This window comes from Ursus maritimus, unplaced genomic scaffold (genome assembly GCF_017311325.1).
Source record: "Ursus maritimus isolate PB19 unplaced genomic scaffold, ASM1731132v1 scaffold_20, whole genome shotgun sequence".
Classification (NCBI taxonomy): Eukaryota; Metazoa; Chordata; class Mammalia; order Carnivora; family Ursidae; genus Ursus; species Ursus maritimus.
The window spans coordinates 21,125,317-21,143,922 of NW_024424453.1; the positions used below are offsets into that span (position 1 = coordinate 21,125,317).

General features: G+C 37.9%; 1 protein-coding gene across 3 annotated transcripts in view; it reads left to right on the top strand.

Annotated features, from left to right (window-relative positions):
* GK5 (glycerol kinase 5) overlaps positions 1-18,606 on the top strand; it is a 77,942-nt gene that overhangs the window by 22,820 nt on the left and 36,516 nt on the right. For 2 of the 3 annotated variants that reach the window (XM_040636718.1, XM_040636717.1), the window contains exons 5-9: positions 5,203-5,334; positions 9,594-9,669; positions 10,444-10,505; positions 10,588-10,661; positions 10,865-10,925. In XM_040636718.1, the coding sequence (XP_040492652.1) occupies positions 5,203-5,334; positions 9,594-9,669; positions 10,444-10,505; positions 10,588-10,661; positions 10,865-10,925 (405 nt within the window). The remainder of the gene's footprint in view (positions 1-5,202; positions 5,335-9,593; positions 9,670-10,443; positions 10,506-10,587; positions 10,662-10,864; positions 10,926-18,606) is intronic. The other variant, XM_040636720.1, reaches the window with a different exon arrangement.

Sequence of the window (18,606 nt, forward strand, 5' to 3'; positions counted from 1 at the left end):
GGCTGTTACTGTTTTCCGTGTCAATGTCCCTTAACTGTAGGCTTAAGTGTATAATCTCCTACCTGTACTGTTTTAGGACATTGAGAAGAGAATGCACATACACACACTCCTTACATCAGGAAACTTCGTAATAGTCACCCAAAAGCGTATGTGGTAGACTAGAGTACTAGCTACACTGCAGGAAACCCTGAGGAGGTTTAGGATGGCCCAGATGTTCTTACATGAGCGAGAATTCATGTTGCCGTTCTTGGAGAAATGGACAGAATGCCGACTATGTCCAGAAAAAAATAGAGGAATGTCCATATTTCATCCTCTTTTGTTATAAAAGTGGAGAATGGATATTGAGATAGATAACTAGCTGACTGCCGCAAGCTTTTAACCCGATGCCTGCCACATAGTGGTCGCATGTGACAGTGGTGATGATCGTGACAGTGACAGCAGTGGCAGTATTAAGTGTGGGATTACTGAGTCAGAGGGTAAGACAGTTTTCCAAACGTGGCCAAACCTGCAATATGTGGTGTTATAATCAATATTGCGCATTGCGTATTGCAATATTACGTGTTCTAATGCCACACAGCTAAATGCCTCCTCGGCTAGGGCGCCCATACGAGATGGTGCTTCAGGGGTATCTGGAGCATTGGTTTTACTCAATAACTATTTGGAGACATTAATTTTATGTGAAAACAAACGTGAAGATGTTATGAAATATGATAGCAATGCATGAGTGAAAGAAACACTTTTGCCATAAACCCACTTTGGTTTTTCTTTTGTTAGTTTAATATATGAAAATGCACCTTGCTTTAATAACTTGTAAGGCTGAGAACCAAGAGGTGCTCTTTACAGGAAAGAGTAATTAAGGAGTTGAATGTAAATATAAGGAAATGTAACGAACTTTGAATGGTATAATTTAAAATTAATACTATTTATAATGTATAGTTCTGTATCTTAATGGATAATTTTAGTTTTTAATAGGTCAATTCATCAAACATTTCTTTTGACAAACATTTCATTTGTCAGTGAGGTATTTAAAACTTTTATTCCTTTACAAATAAGTTTTGACTTTGGAAACATTTACTTCTGTAGTACAAACCCTAAATCTCAAATGTAAAACTGACGTCAAGCGCAAAACTCAGCCTTAAAGCACGTCGTCTGCTTGATACTGAGCCCGTGCGTGATGTAAGCTTTGGCTTCTCTTAGGAGAAAAATGTACGCAGACTCTTGTTGGCGTTTAGCCCACATGATTCCAGGGCTTGTCCTGCCACTGAGAGAACCCCACCCTGCACTCATCCTATACTGGATGCACTTTTTTTTCCTTTTTTTAAAGGACTTTATTTTTAAGTAATCTCAACGTGGAGCTCAAACTTAACAACTCCAAGATCAAGAGTTGCATGCTCTACCGACTGAGCCAGCCAGGCACCCGTATCCTGGATGCTATGGTTAATTGATTGAGGCTAATGGAAATGTTGAGGGTGTAGGTGCCAGAGATGGCACCGAATTTCATGTGTTCAGCCAATGCTAGCTCCAAGCAAAATGGTGAAGTAATTGGTGTGTGTTGGCAGTCTCCTGGCACCATTGTTTTCCTCCAGTTCTTCCAGCACCCATGCTTCCTCTCACTGTTAATTCTGATTCTTGCTTATGGCTGCTAAGGCTTCTCTTTGCTTTCAGCACAAAATCCCAGCTCGTTACCATGGGTTGGCCCTGTCTACAGCTCTGACCACTTCCCAGACCTTCCTCCCTGAAGCTGCTAAGGCTTCAGCTCCAGCTTTGCGAGCCCACTTTTGTTCTTACAGCACTGAAGCTGCCTCTTACCTTAAGGACTTCGTACCCTCAAGGGGCTCTGTGTGCCATCATGACTGGATGCTTCTCACCTTTCTGGGCCCAGTTCACATGCCATCTCCTCTGTGTAAGCCCTTTCCTGCCATCCCGTTTATAGAGTAGCAAGTCCCCACCCCCTAGTCCAGTCTCTATCATACTGTCCTTTATTTCTTTCACGGCACTTAGCACATTTCAAAGATTTTGAGACATGCATTTTTTTTCTATTGAAATTTTAATTGAGATAATTATAGATTCACATGCAGTTGTAAGGAATAATACGGGGATCCCCTATAGGCTTTGCAGTTTCTCTCAATGGTAACATTTTACAAAACTATAGTGTCACAACCAGGATATTGACATTAATACAACCTATAGATCTTACTCAGATTTCCTCAGTTTTACTTGTACTCATGTATGTGTGTGTGTGTGTGTGTGTTATAATTTCTGTACAGTTTTTTTCCTGTGTTCATGTATCCACCACCAGAATCAAGATGTTGAGCAGTACCATCATGACAAGGGTCCCTCATGTTACTCTTTCATAACCACATCCTCTCTCTCTTATGCACTTCCCCACCCTCTTCCTATCCCTCACTTCTTGCAACCACTAATCTGTCCTCCGTTAAAATTTTTTTCTCACTTCAAAAATATTATATACATAGAGTGATGCAGTATAAAGCATTTGGGGTTTGCTTTTTTCACTTAGTGTAATTCCCTGGAGAATCCAAGTTGTATGTGTATCAACAGCTTGTTTCTTTTTATTGCTGAATTATATTCAGTGGTACAGATACACCACCTGTTTAAGGACATCTGTGCAAATTCCAGTTTTTGGCTATTACAAGTGGAGCTGTTTTGAACATTTGTGTACAGAATTTTATGTGAACATAAGTTTTCATTTCTCTAGATAATACCCCAAGTGTGTAATTAATTGCTAGGTCACAGGGTAATTGCATGTTTTGTTTTTTAAGAAACTTCAGACTTTTTCCCAGAGTAGCTGCATTATTTACTTTCTCACCAGCAATGTATGAGTTATAAGGCATACATTTTTTTTCCAATTTGAAAAGGCTGATTTTTAAGCAGGGTGGGGTTATTTTTGTTTATTTGGTTAGTTTTTTTTCAGGATGGTTCTTTTTTTAAAGGAATTTATTTTTAGGTATCTCTCCACCCAATGTGGGGCTTGAACTGACAACCCCAAGATCAAGCTCTACCGACTGAGCCAGCCAGGCACCCCAAGCAGGATGTATTTTTAACCATTAATTTTTAAAAATCATTTTAACCATCAATTATATCTTAGCATTATATTGTAATTTAAATAGGATTTTTTTTTCTTTTCTTGGTGGTACATTGAATGTCTTCTTAGATTATCTCACTAATTGATTTGATTACTTGTCTGTCTCTTCCCACTAGAATGTAAATTTCAAGGAAGCAGAAATTCTGCCTATATTGTTCATTCTGCCTGTATTGTTCAGGCTTTCTCAAGACCTAACACAGTCCTTGGTACATAGAAGGTACTCAATAAATATTTGTTAAATGTAAAAACAAAATATTAATTGTTCATATGTTGATTAAAAGTGCAGGTGTAAGAAGTTTCCGTACTTTTTTATGCCCCCTCCCCCAGTTATCTGCATTTTAATAGAAGATCCCTGAAGGATATTAAATGTAATTTTTTTAAGAGAGGAAAGTATAATGTTCTTAGGGAGGAAGAACCTCTTTCAGTTTGGAGCATTCCTTAAAATATAACATATCAGAAGAAGGATTATGGATGGTCATTTCAAATACTTTCAGAAACTCTTTATCTTTTAATAAGTAGTACAAATAGAAACACAGAAGGTTTGATCACTGAATAAGGTTTGATCACTGATCACTGAAAAGGAAGTTAAAAGGGTACAAACTTTCAGTTATAAGATGAATAAAGTCTGAGGATCTAATGTATAACATGATGACCATAGTTGATAACACTGTACTATATAACTGAAATTTGCTAAGAGAACTTAAATGCTCTCACCAAAATGAAAAGGGAAAAAAAAAAAATTAAAATGGGGCTCACTGTTCCAAAAAAGGGGGATGAGACTGATATGTAGAGAGAATTGAGTCTATACTTTCTTGATTGTTGCATTTATTACTTTAGTAAATAAACCAAAATCTTTAAATATATACATATATATATACACATATATATATATTAAATTTTTTTTAGGGAGAGAGATTATGTGGATGTGAATGGGGAGGGAGGGCCAGAGGGAGAGGAAGAGAGTCTTAAGCAGGCTTCACACCCAGCATAGAGCCCGATGCAGAGCTCAGTCTCATGACCCTGCGATCATGACCTGAGCCGAAGTCAAGAGTTGGATGCTTATATACGCAACTAATGAATCATCGAACTTTACATCGGAAACCGGGGATGTACTGTATGGTGACTAACATAATATAATAAAAAATCATTAAAAAAAAAAAAAAAAAGAGTTGGATGCTTAAACAACTGAGCCACCCAGGCGCCCTTTAAATATATTTTTTAGGGGAGGGGTGGCAATAACAGAGGAAAAAAATGCAAGAAGTGGGCAAATTCTCTGTAAGTGAATGTTTTGTGAAACATCAGTTTCAGAAGTTGAATTGTCCATCTGCATTCTTGTGGTAGGTGGCAGGATAAAATTTTTGTTCTTTTATTTATTTTTTTTACAATGTCTGACAAACCTTAAAACTCAAAGCTGGTTTTCAATGAAAGACCTTTTCTTTTTAATTAAAGGATTTGCTTACTAAGAAGTAAATTTTGAGCAATGTATATTCAGCTTTGATTTAGATAAGTATAGATAGTATTAAGTCATAACATCCCAAATTTTAGATACTTAATGTGTAGGGGAGTTTCCCTTATGGTTTAATACTAACTTCATTAAGAATATATTTCTTTTTTTTTTTAAGATTTTATTTATTCATTTGACACAGAGACAGCCAGTCAGATAGGGAACACAAGCAGGGGGAGTGGCAGAGGAAGAAGCAGGCTCCCAGCGGAGGAGCCTGATGTGGGGCTCGATCCCAGAACGCCGGGATCACGCCCTGAGCCGAAGGCAGACGCTTAAGGACTGTGCTACCTAGGCGCCCCTAAAAATATATTTCTAACCAAAATATAGCCTTCTTCCTTGACTCTCTTTTATTTTAAAAGACTTTATCTTGAGCTTCTTGTGTTTGCTAAAGGAGGTCATAGTAGATGTGTTACATTTCATATGTTAGAATACAAATTATCCACTTAGGCTTTACTTCTTTTCTTAAGCGTTAAAAAACACTATAAGTAGTTGAGTGGTTCATTTGTTATTGAGTTTGTTTTCATGTGTGTAGAATTAATATGGAAATATCAAACACCATTAAATGCATTTTCCTAAAATATCTTTTTTTTAATAGCTAGTACAGAGTTCCTGCCGAGTGCTGCACTTTTTCACTAGAAATAAACGACTTTTAGCATTCAGTTTGTTCAGTTTCACAAACCAGCATGTTTCTTTGAGATTGGCCTGGATTTTACAGAACCTGGTTGAGGTAAGGAAAGATTGTGTGTGTGTGTGTGTGTGTGTGTGTGTGTGTGTGTGTGTGTGTGTGTAAACTACAGGGAAGAAAAAGGTAAAAGAATGAAGACAGCAATTTGATTATTTGAGGAAAAATTAAGTGTCCACTACATATTGGGATGGAATACAGAAATCTCTACTTTTAGACCTTTTTATTGTAAGTCGTAACACATATGGAGAACTGAACAAAACAAAAATGTACCACTCAGTGATCGTGGAGCAAACATCTGTGTAACACTCCTTGAATCGAGAAGTAGAACACTGTGATATTGTGTATCACATTTTCTTTCCACTTTTACTTTTTTACTTATGTGGTTTTTTTTCCTCAACACTATAGTTTAGTTTTACCTGAATTTTTTTGAATTTTGTATAAATGTGTCAATTAATTTTCTTATATTTTCATTATTATTTAGTGTTCGGTATATGATTTTATCATTATCCATTTATCCATTCTGTTTATGTGCATTTGAATTATTTCTAATTTGGGGCTATTATGAATAATGCTGTTTTTTGGGGTACATATAAAGGTACTTCTGCTGTATCTATATATGGGAATGGAGGTCATGAATGTGTATCTTCACTTTTTGTGGATAATGTCAAAAAATTTCCCACAGTTTTTGATAATTTACATACCCACCATCAGTCAATGAGAGGACTTCATATTTCATGTACCATCATAATTGGTATTATCAGGTTTTTAAAAAAATTTTACCCATTTTGGTAGTTAAATAGTGATCTCTCATTGTGATTTTATTTTTTTTAAGATATTTTATTTATTTGAGAGAGAGAGAGAGAGAGCATGAGGAGGGGAAGGTCAGAGGGGAAAAGCAGACTCCCTGATGCACCAAAGGCAGTTCCTTAACCAACTGAGCCACCCAGGTGCCCCTCATTGTCATTTTAGGTTGGATAATAAAAAAAGAAGATTCAGCTATATGCTGTCTACGGGTAAAACACTTAATTCGTTTTTAAAGATTTTATTTATTTGAGAGAGAGAAAGCATGAGGGGGGGAGAGGGAGAAGCAGTCTCCCTGCTGAGCAGGGACCCTGATGTGATGAGGGGCTCAATCCCAGGACCATGACCTGGGTCAAAGGCAGACGCTTAACTGACTGAGCCACCCATGTGCCCCCAGAATATACATTCTTAAGCGCACATGGAACCTTCTCCAGGATATATCACATGCTACACCGTAATATAAGCCTCAATAAATTTAAAAGGACTGAAATCACACAAAGTATTTCTCTAATAAAAAAAGAATGAAATTAAAAATAGTTAACAGAAAGGTGGGGTTCCTGACTGGCTCAGTCAGTAGAGCATATAACTCTCAGGGTTGTGAGTTTAAGCCCCACATTGGGTGTAGAGATTACTTAAAAATAAAATCCTTAAAAGTAAAAAAAAAAAAAAAAAAAAAAAAAAAAAGAAAGAATTAGCAGAAAGAAATTTGGGAAGTTCAAAAATATATGGAAATCAAACTGTACTTTTAAATAACCAGTGGGTAGAAGAAATCCTAAGAGAAATTAGAAACTACTTAGAGGTGAATGGAAAAGAAAACACAATATACCAAATCATGTGTTGCAACAAGATCAGTGTTTAGATAGAAATTTATAGCCAGACTATATTACATATAGATATCATATTAACAAAACATCTAACATTCTAACTTAAGACACTGGTTAAAGGTAGCAAACTGAACACACAGTAGCAGAAAGGAAGAAATGTAAAGATTAGTGTGAAAATTAATGAAATAGGGAATAGAAAAAACAGTTGAAAAAGTGAACAAAACAATGGTTTTTCCATGTCTTTTTGTGGCTTGGTAATATATTTCTTTTTATCACTGATTAGTATTTCATTGTCCAGAAGTGTTTCAGTTTGTTTATCTAGTCACTTGTTGGAGGACATATTGTTGCTTCTAATTTTTGGCACTTACAAATAAAGTTGCTATAAACATTTGTGTACAGGTTTTTGTATGAACGTAAATTTCATCTCTTTTGGGGAAATACCTAGGTGTGCAGTTGCTGAATCAGATGATAAGACTATGGTTAGCTTTGTAAGAAAATGCCAGACTATCTTCCAAAGTGACTATACCATTTTACATTCCTACCAACAATGAATGAAAGTTCCAGTTACTTCACATCCTTGCTAATGTTTGATATCAGGGTTTTAGATTTTAGCCATTCTAATAGGTGTGAAGTAGTATCTCATTGATTTAATTTGTAATTCCCTAACATAACAATATGATGTAGAAATATGACTTTTCTTTCCATTTCTTTTTAAGCAATGACAAGGACTTCTAGGATATAGTCCATGACTATTAATTCTAAGATCTATAGCCTCATGGACTCTGTCTTTCTCTCTCTCTCTTTTTTTTCTATGTTCTCTTGTTTCCTCAGATGCCTGATTATTTGATTTCTTTTAAATTTAAACTACTTTATGGATATATGATTAACATAAAAAAAGCTGAACATATTTAATATACACAACTTGATGAGTTCAGTGATCTTGGTTACTTATTTGTATGCATGTGTATGTATATCACCTAGACATTGTGTTTGCAAAATTGTGCGTAGAAGTTATGAGAGGCTTACCATAGCAGTATCTTGCTTTGGATAGGATTTGTGTTTGCTTCGTCAGTTCTTTTAGGTACCAGGATTACCTCAATCCAATTTAATGATTGAGGTGTTTCAAAACTGAGTTGTATTTCCTATGAGAGCCTGTCTTTCTAGTTTACCCTTACTTATAGGGTAGGGCCATTTGGAGTCTTAACCCAAAGCAAGGAGGATTGACCTTGATCCTTCTACCCTGGGAAACCCTAATACTCTACGTCTTTGGAGCCTCATATGGACCTACTACCTATCAGAGGACCTGGGCCTCAAATGTTTGTTGAATGAACAGACGAATTTACTACTTGCCAGGCATCGTTGCTGCTTACTGAAATACAGATTAATCTTTCTCTAATCTGAACAAATTTTAGAATCACAATTTCTAAATTTAAAAAGAATTTGAAATAAAGTAATACTACTTTAAGCACTCCATACTTAAGTGGTATAAAACTTGAATAGAATCTTCAAATATTTGTTATAAATAATGTACAAATGACTTCTTTTTTGGAGCTTATGTCATGTGTTTTCATTTTATTGATCCTTTCTACTGTTGAAATATAATTCATCCTGAAATGTATTCATTTGCTATTCTTTTTATCTCATGTATTTAGGAGACATGTTTTAAGCATCTGCTATAGGCCAGGAACCCTCCTAGGTATTGGACTTAAAAATTTAGTTCCTGCTTTAAAGGAACTTAGGGTCTAACAGGGAAGTAATGATGTGAGATAAGGGCTGTGTGGAAGATTTCTGTAGAGTGCTGGCTTGGGCAAAGCCAGGAACTGCTAGTCTTGAAGGACAAGTAAGAGTTGGAGAGGTGGTGAAGTGTGATGTAGGGCATTGTTTTCACTATGTTAGTAATCCTCAGGGCACCTGGCTGGCTCGGTTGGTAGAGCATGCGACTCTTAATCTCGGGTCTTGAGTTTGCGCCCCGTGTTGGGTGTAGAGCCTATTTAAAAAAATAATGATAAATCAACAGTCATTTCATTGTCTCTATTAGCTAGTTTAAAGAGGTTGTGATACTTTTGTTTCCTTTGGCATGCTTTATGCTAAGGATTAGCAAACTTTTTCTGTAACGTGCCAGATAGTCATAATTTAGACTTGGAAGGCCATAAGGTTTCTGTCACAACTACTGTGCCATTGTAGTTTGAAAACAGCCATAAATTACACAGAAACAGATGAGCATGGCTATGTTCCAGTAAAATTTTATCTATGGACCTTCAAACTTGAATTTCATATACTTTTCATATGTCACAAAGTGTTCTTTTTTAAAAAACAATTAGAAAATTTAAAAACCATTCTTAACCTGCTATACAGAAATAGTCAGTTGAACTGTGATCATAGTATACCATCCCCTGTTTTAGACTTTGTTTATCTAGACATATTTATATGTCTAAACTAAAAATATGTATATTTACTTTGTTCATCACAAAAGTAACACGTTTCTTGTAAATTAGAGCCTTTTATACCCTGTAGTAATTGCTTAGAACTGTTTGGGGTATATTTTAAAAATAGGTTTTTTTATATACATATTCATTCTTATCAAAAAATGGGATTATATTGTATTTACTGATCGGCACTTAATTATGCACTGCATAATTTAGGCTTTTTGAGTCAGCTTTGTGATGTGTTTTCTAGGTGCAAAAGGCAGTTGAAGAAGATAATTGCTGCTTTGGGACTATTGACACCTGGTTGTTACATAAGCTCACAAAAGGTAAAGATGATCTGACAAATCTATACAAGTAACTGAAATTTGACTGATAGAAATGATTCACCTACAAAAAGTGGAAGTTACTTTTTTTCCCTTCCCTTTTGCCTTTCCAAACCTACTGCTCCTTGATATCCTAGTAACTACATGTTACAGTAAAGCTAGATAAATTTTAGATTTGTAAGAGGAGGGTGATTTTTAAATTGTAGCTGAGACCTCAAACAGAAGACGGAGCAACAGTCTTAATTTCAAAAGTGGTAAGACTCAGGTTTGGTCACAAAGTTGCCACTTCGCAGCTGGGTAACAACTATAGGCAATCATATTGCATCTTTGAACCCCTTTCCTTATCCTTAAACTGGGGATCAGAGCGCCTGGGTGGCAGTCGGTTAAGCTCTGACTCTTGGTTTTGGCTCAGGTCATGATCTTAGGGTCATGAGATTGAACCCTGCGGTCAGTCTCTACGCTCCGTGGGGAGTCAGCTTGAGATTCTTTCCCTCTGTTCCTGCCCCAACTCAAGTGCTCTCTCTTTCTTTCAAGTAAATAAATCTTTAAAAGAAATAACAAAATAAACTGGGGATCATGATGTGACAATGTATATGAAAGTGCTTTTGTAAACTATAAAAGTTCTAAAAGATTAAGTGGGAAATTGCTTTAGAGACTTTGCACTGTAAATATACATTTTGGAATGAATTTGAGGCCAGACAAAGGTCTAGATTATAAACTAGGGGTAGTTGTTGATTGATACTGCTTGATAAAATATTATTTTCAATGCAAATTTAGGTTCTGAATTTGCCACGGATTTTTCAAATGCTAGTACAACTGGACTCTTTGACCCTTTTAAGGTAAAGGTTTTTTTTTTTCCTTTTGAATCAATAATTTTTATGTAATTTAGCTTGGATTCTGATGACATATTTTTATGCTCAGATGCGTTGGAGCAGGCTCCTTACTTCCCTGCTTTCGATACCACTGTCTATCCTGCCTCCTGTGAGGGATACGAGGTAATAATGAACATCAGCTACAGAAACCAGCAAAATTGTCCCTGAATTCATTTTGCCTTAGTGGGGAAAGCATTTTATTATTTGTTTGAGATGCTTATATGTTCATTATATAACTTTTTGGTCTATGTGAAAATCGATATGCTGAATTTTAGAAATAATATTTCTAGAACTATGACTGACTTTTTAATCAATTTTATTTGAAGCCACAATTTTGGATCAGCGGATGAAGAGATATTTGGTGTGCCTATACCAATAGTGGCCTTGGTAAGTAGAAAACTTGAGGGTTCCTCCATGCACAGTATAAACTAAATAATATATATGAATAGTGGGGATTAGATTTAAGAGACATTAGAGGTCCTTGCAGAATGAAATTAAAGTATTTTTTTCTTTGTAAGTTAACGTGCCCTGGATATAATCAGGAGTATTTTCTATAATCTGGAAAGGGGACCTCTGGGCCGGTCTTCTGACATGAAAGCACTTTCTAATCTTTTCTGATTTCCATAGATACTTTTTTTCAGAAAACTGTTAATTTTTTTTTTTTACATGTTGTATTCTGAGTAGTGTGTGGTTTATATTTGATACTCTGAGACAAAAAACAGGGATAGAGCCATTGCTTAGTTTGTATTTGATACAGTATAACCAAACAGCTGCAAGGCAATTTAAAGTAAATAAAATGTTGTATTTATATTTATAAAATCCTTAGCTAGCATATACCAGTAGAGAAACTGTGGAAGAGTGAAAAATTAGCTGTTTCAGGTTTTTGAGGTTCTTTCTTGATTGTACTCTTTCTGTCTGGATGAAAGATCTAAACCTTAGAGAATGTCAAGGATTTGCCACCTGGTTGAGGGGCTTTATGGAAACGCCGACCTTGACTTTGATTTTCTGTAGTAGCTTACACAGGAACTCTAGACCATCTTTCCCTAGATGGATGATGGCCACAGTAGGTGGAGGGATTGGGTGAGAGAAGGGGAATTTAATTCCCAAGGTACAAATTCCTGGTCATTTAGAGAGTATCAATCATATGCAACTTGAGCTCAAGTTCAGATACAGGTGTGGCTGGAACAATCGAAGTTTAATGACAAAGTGTTCTTTAGATGAGTTTTGGTCCTTAAGATATTGCTATACGTTGTTAAAAAGAAAGGTGCCTGGCTGCTCAGTCGGTGGAGCATGCAACTCTTGATCTTGGGATTGTTTAAGTTTGAGCCTCACGTTGGGTGTTGAGATTACTTAAAAATAAAATCTTTTAAAAAAGGAAAAGAAAACAACAGGCCTAAAACGGCAGCCTGAGTTAGTAAATCAAGACTTAATACCTACCCTAACTGCAATTTCAACCCCCCAGAAATGTAACCCTTTACCAGTCAACGTGGGAATTTTCCATCGGCACTAGGAAATTTTCTAATAGTGCCCTTCCTTTCTCCTTAGGAGGGCAACCTTACCCAAACAATGCATTTTTTTTGGCTAATAATTTCCTTTTTTCCATTCCCTCTTTACCTTTAAAAATCTTTCCTTTTCTGGGGCACCTGGGTGGTTTGGTCAGTTAAGTGACCAACTCTTGATCTCAGGGTCATGAGTTCAAGCCCCACATTGGGCTCCGGGGAGGGGTGGTGGTGGAGCTACTTAAAAAAAAAAAACTTTCCTTTTCTGTAGCTCTTTGGAGCCTCCTGTACTTGATAGATGGGATGCTGCCCGATTCATGAATTGATTAATAAAACCAATTAGATCTTCATAAAATTTACTCAGTTGGGGCACCTGGGTGGCTCAATTGGTTAAGCATCTGCCTTTGGCTCAGGTCATGATCTCAGGGTCCTGGAATTGAGTCCTGTGTTGGGCTCCCTGCTTAGCAGGGAGCCTGCTTCTCCCTCTCCCTCTGCCTCTCCCCCTGCTTGTGCTCTCTCTCTCTGTCTTTCTCTTTAAAATAAATAAATAAAATCTTTAAAAAAAAGAGAGAGAGAGAAGAGAAGAAAATTTACTTGGTTGAATTTTTGTTATTTAACAGATTTGCTGGCAGGCAGTGACAAGATCCAAAGTGAATTTCCAGCAGCATCTGGGGACAATGAGAAACATGGGCATGGTACCCCATGAACCCTTTAAATTCATGTGTTTCTCGCTGTTCCTGAGGGCTGTGGGCAAGTTCCCTCTTGGTTCTGAGCTCCGCTCTTGTTCATTCAAGCTCCCCCAATCTAATTGGCTTTCCTTTAGAGCCTGAGCTGCCAGATGGTTATGCCCCGAGCTGGCGGTTCTGCCTGGAGTCCAACTGAGCTGGGAAAAGTGTCTGCCCACAGCCAAATCCCTAGCCTTTCAGACCACAATTCCCCTGGAATTGCTGGAAAACCCCAGCAAGGTTCCACAAGAATTGTTTGTGGTGAGCACAGGGCCTTCTCTTGGCCGGGATGCAGTAACATCTCTTGTTGTTGCTTATACATTAAGGTGCACATATTTGTCTTGTTTTGTGTAGATAAAGGCTATCGCTAACAGGGATCTCAGAGACCAAAAAACTGGAAAAATTGGTGGGCACAGAGTGAGCATTTGAAGGCTATTAGAGCTCTTGCCACTTCAAGAAAATAGAGTAAGTTGATCACAGAATGGGTTAGATTGAGACAAGTTCGCCCACCAACCTCAGGAAAACCTCTATACAATGAGGTACTCTGTAAAACATGCAAGATCCCCAATCCAGTGGCCCAACCCTATTAGGTATTAGTTCGGCTCTGAGAACTCCAAAGCCTTAGCTAATGGAATCCTTAAATTCTACAGAGTCAAGCGTACTACCTTCCAGCACAGCTGCTTATTTTATCTAAGAACTATAGCCCTAGAAGTTGTAGATATCTCGCAAAAATGGCAGAATCTTACTAAGTTTGTTTTGTGTCCTGGGGAACTTGGCTCAGTAACTGTCAGCTTGGTAGTCCCCAAATAAGGCCAGGCAGAAATAATGAGTTGCACCCCATTTGTAGCTAGATATGGCCTGACAGAAATATGGGTTAACTCCATTTGTGCCTAGAATCCTACCAAACTGCTCCAGCCTTCAAGGGAATTACAACCTAGAAATACAGGGGTTCTTATGGGGGCCATTCCAATTAGATAAAATCATTTAACAAGTGCTCTTGAAAGCAAGGATTCCTAAATTAAACAGAATGGGATACCTGTTTTAATTGGCAAGCAGAAGCCTCCAAAAGGTTTCGAAATTCCCACATTGTTCCATTAAAAGTCTCATTGCGAAAGGGTAGTGAAAAATTAAAGAGAGAAGAGGTACACAAAACAGAATGCTGTAAGACTGACGTAATTCCTGCTGCTCCGCTTCATCCTCCTTGGAGTACTCATTCTACTAATCCTCTGTCTAAATTGTGTTTCCACTCTGGAAAGACTACGCAGCTGTAAACAGAATTCACCACATTAATGGTCTTACATATACCCCTGTATTTACCTTCTTAGGAGGACCTCCATACGGGCCCTTCTCAGAGTTGTTGAAATGGAGGGATTTTCTGGTAAAACTCCTACGTTATTCCCTTAAACAGCCAAGGGGGAAAGTCTGATAGATACTAGAGCCTGCAGAGAGGATCCTGGAAAAACTGGCAGAAGCCAGCAAAGGGTGAAAGTTCTTACTGGAATCAGTTCCTTCCAAATCTCCGTCTGTAGTGCCCGGTCTAGAGAGGAAAATAAAATTTCACATTGTCCCTTTCCTTTCCAAATCCAGACCCATTGACTATTGATCCTTTCTCTCCCAGAGATACATATTGCCTTCTGTTTTGTCTAGTTTTGCATAACTGAGTTTGGCTTTCTGCCCGCATGGGGCATGCAGGTTTTGGTTCTTTGGCCCTCATTTGAAGTGACTCTGGATCTTGGGAAGGTCGTATCCTTTGCACCCTCTTTGGGGACCCCTCTTATACCCATGGGGTGTTATTTAGTACCACCAGAAATATTTAAAATTAGAACCATGTCCCCACGGGAAAAAGAAGCCATAGAGTTGAATAGGTGGATCAATCTATAATGTCATTTAAGTTACAACCCAGTTCTTAGAGGAATTGAAAGCAATTGTCCTTATCTTGCAATCTTCATAAAACTAGAAATATAGCTCTAGAGGCAATTCAAAGTTTACCTATTTCTTCACCAATCCCAAAATTTCCCCTGTTTATCTCAAACGGATTGTAAATTTTTGGCTCTAGGAAACCAGAGTCCTTCTTGGAGGAACTTGCCTTCTCTCCTTGTCCCTTAAAGTTATGCATCTTATCATGTCTTAGAAATGTAAACATAGCCCACAATCACCAGAGATTGAGAGAAAAAAAGGGAAAGAAGCCTTTTTAAAATACAAACCTCCATAACAACTCTTTTCCCAAACTCTAGCACTACCTCCTTAAGATTAATCCCAGGGACAAGTACAAATCTTAACAATCTTCTCCACAAATATTAGTACCTGTAGGGTCTTTGTGTGTACCTGTCTATCTGTCTCTCTCTCTCTGTATGTAGTAAATGTGAGATACTTTTCTACCTCTGGATGGTATTGCTAAAATTAATTTGTAAAAGAGCTCTATTTACTTGGTTTGAAGGCAAACACTGATAAGGATTAGACATTCTAAAACTCTCAGAAAGAAACCAGTCCAAATGCTTTCTCAAGTTCACGAAATCTGGGTAAATATTTTATATGAAAGCTACTTTAAGGTTGTTGGCTTAATTAAAGTAGACATGTTTTAGGGTGCCTGGGTGGCGCAGTCGGTTAAGTGACCAACTCTTGGTTTCAGCTCAGGTGATGATCCCAGAGTTGTGGGATCGAGCCCCACATTGGGATCCGTGCTCAGCGTGGAGTCTGCTTGAAATTCTCTCTCCCTCTCCCCCTGCCCCTCCTGCTTGTGGGTGCACTCTCTCTCTGTCTCTCTAAAATAAACAAATCTCTAAAGGATATTAAAGTAGACATGTCTTTAGAGTTATCAGCATTAAAATTAAAACTATTATCCTGCCTTAGTTCACTTAAAGTCAGATACGGTAATATTATCTCTGTTATAAATTAAAAAAAAAAATAGCTCAGCAGGGGGCACCTGGGTGGCTCAGTCGGTTGGGCATCTGACTCTTGATCTCAGCTCAGGTCATGACCTTGGGGTTGTGAGATCAAGCCCCACGTCGGGCTCTGCGCTCTGTGGAATCTCTGACTGAAGATTGGAATGAATAAGTTTTAATATCAAAACTAAGCTGGTGCAAAATTAGAATTTGGTTTTCTCTCTATTTTAAGAGGATGAAGTTTGTTTGGACTTTTCATTGGCTTAAGTCTTTTTGACCTGGAACATACCAAAGATTTGCTAAACTATTTAAGCTTATATGATATGTTAAGTTACATCAGAAGCGTTGTCAAATAAAATGTACTACTAAGCCTTCTTTATGTTGTAAGATTTTGGCACGTGTGCATAAAGTCCATTCTGCTTCTGAAAAAAAAAAAAAAGCCCCTCATCGCCAGACTTTTGCCATCCTGATGTCCTATAACATGGCAACAGTCTGCTGCTGAATCAGAGAAATTAAGGTAGGTAAATAATGGCTGTCAATTAAATGAATAGTTGGGGCTATGGGAAAACTAAGATGGCTGCTTGCTTAGTTCTTCCCAGCTCCCTGGTAAACCCTATTTTTCAGTTTTTACATTCCTTCACTCACCATAGGGCATTCAAGATGACCCAAAATTATGAATAGACATCAGTGGGGAGGCTTTATAATATTGTAAAAATAATCTACCAGCAATTTCTAACTTGTCAGGTCATCCTGGAAAAACCGATTTTGTTCCCAGAGCCTCAGACCTGGACCCTTTGAACACCTGCAGCTGGACTTCATGCCAACTGCTACTTACTATGGGTTACCAGTATGTTCTTGTTATTGTTTGTATGTTTTGTGGATGGGTTGAAGTCTTTCCCTGCCTCAAGACTGTGATGCCCTCTCAGTAGCAAGGAAACTATTAGAAAACATGTTTCCCATTTGGGGCATGCCTTCCACAGTCTCCAGTGATCAAGGCACCCACTTCATTGGGCAAATCGTATGAGCCTTAATGAAACCTTGCAAAACTTCTTGGAATTCTATCAGAAGCTTGTATACTGAGCCCGAAGAATTAGGTATTCTGGAAACATTATCAGAGGAAGATGGCCCTCGAGCCCATTGGAAGAGGAGTCTTACCAAGTGCTCCTGATCACTGTCACTGCTGCAAAACTAGAAGGGATGGAGCCTTGGGGACACATTTCACAGCTCGTGAAGGCTTCACCTCCAACCAGGTGCTCTACAGATGCTGGCGACCTCCAAATCAAACTGATGAGGAAGAGAAGTCGCTGATGTCGGGGTGGAATGCTTCTGCCCAAGATGATGGATCAAGACGTTAAACTTGAACTAAATGTAAAACCCTTTCACCTTCTCCTTTCTTTTACTCTGGCATTAGCCTGGAAAGATAATGCCCCCATCTCTTTCTCCCCAGACCACTGCTTAAGGGGGGTAGTCTTTGGAATTTAGAACAGCCTTCTAGTTCAGGCTAAGAGAAAATCTGACTGAACCCTTAACTTTTCACGAGCAAAATAAGACATCTCATTGGGCGACTCGCCTGAAGTTACATTGTTGAGTTAGAAAGGACCTGCTGGGATGACATGATACTCTATATGGAAAACCCAAGAGAAGCCACTCCCAAACTATTAGAAGTTATAGAGCAATTCAGTAACGTGGCAGGATACAAAATAAATGCTCAGAAATCAGTTGCATTTCTATACACGAATAACGAGACCGAAGAAAGAGAAATTAGGGAATCCATCCCATTTACAATAGCACCAAAAACCATACGTTACCTTGGAATTAACTTAACCAGAGACGTAAAGGACCTATATTCTAGAAACTATAAATCACTCTTAAAAGACATTGAGGAAGACATAAAAAGATGGAAAGATATTCCATGCTCATGGATTGGAAGAATTAACATAGTTAAAATGTCCATGCTACCCAGAGCAATCTACACTTTCAATGCTATCCCGATCAAAATACCAAGGACATTTTTCAAAGAACTGGAACAAACAGTCCTTAAATTTGTATGGAAACAGAAAAGGCCCCGAATCTCCAAGGAACTGTTGAAAAGGAAAAACAAAGCTGGGGGCATCACAATGCCAGATTTCGAGCTGTACTACAAAGCTGTGATCACAAAGACAGCATGGTACTGGCACAAAAACAGACACATAGACCAATGGAACAGAATAGAGAGCCCAGAAATGGACCCTCGGCTCTTTGGGCAACTAATATTTGATAAAGCAGGAAAAAACATCCGGTGGGAAAAAGACAGTCTCTTCAATAAATGGTGCTGGGAAAATTGGACAGCTACATGCAAAAGAATGAAACTTGACCACTCTCTCACACCATACACAAAAATAAACTCCAAATGGATGAAAGACCTCGATGTGAGACAGGAATCCATCAAAATTCTAGAGGAGAACATAGGCAGCAACCTCTACGACATCGGCCAAAGCAACCTTTTTCATGACACATCCCCAAAGGCAAGAGAAACAAAAGATAAAATGAATTTATGGGACTTCATCAAGATTAAAAGTTTCTGCACATCCAAGGAAACAGTCAGAAAAACTAAGAGGCAGCCCACGGAATGGGAGAATATATTTGCAAATGACACTACAGATAAAGGACTGGTATCCAAGATCTACAAAGAACTTCTCAAACTCAATACACGAGAAACAAATAAACAAATCAAAAAATGGGCAGAAGATATGAACAGACACTTTTCCAATGAAGACATACAAATGGCTAACAGACACATGAAAAAATGTTCAAAATCATTAGCCATCAAGGAAATTCAAATCAAAACCACACTGAGATACCACCTTACGCCAGTTAGAATGGCAAAAATAGACAAGGCAAGAAACAACAATTGTTGGAGAGGATGTGGAGAAAGGGGATCCCTCCTACATTGTTGGTGGGAATGCAAGTTGGTACAGCTACT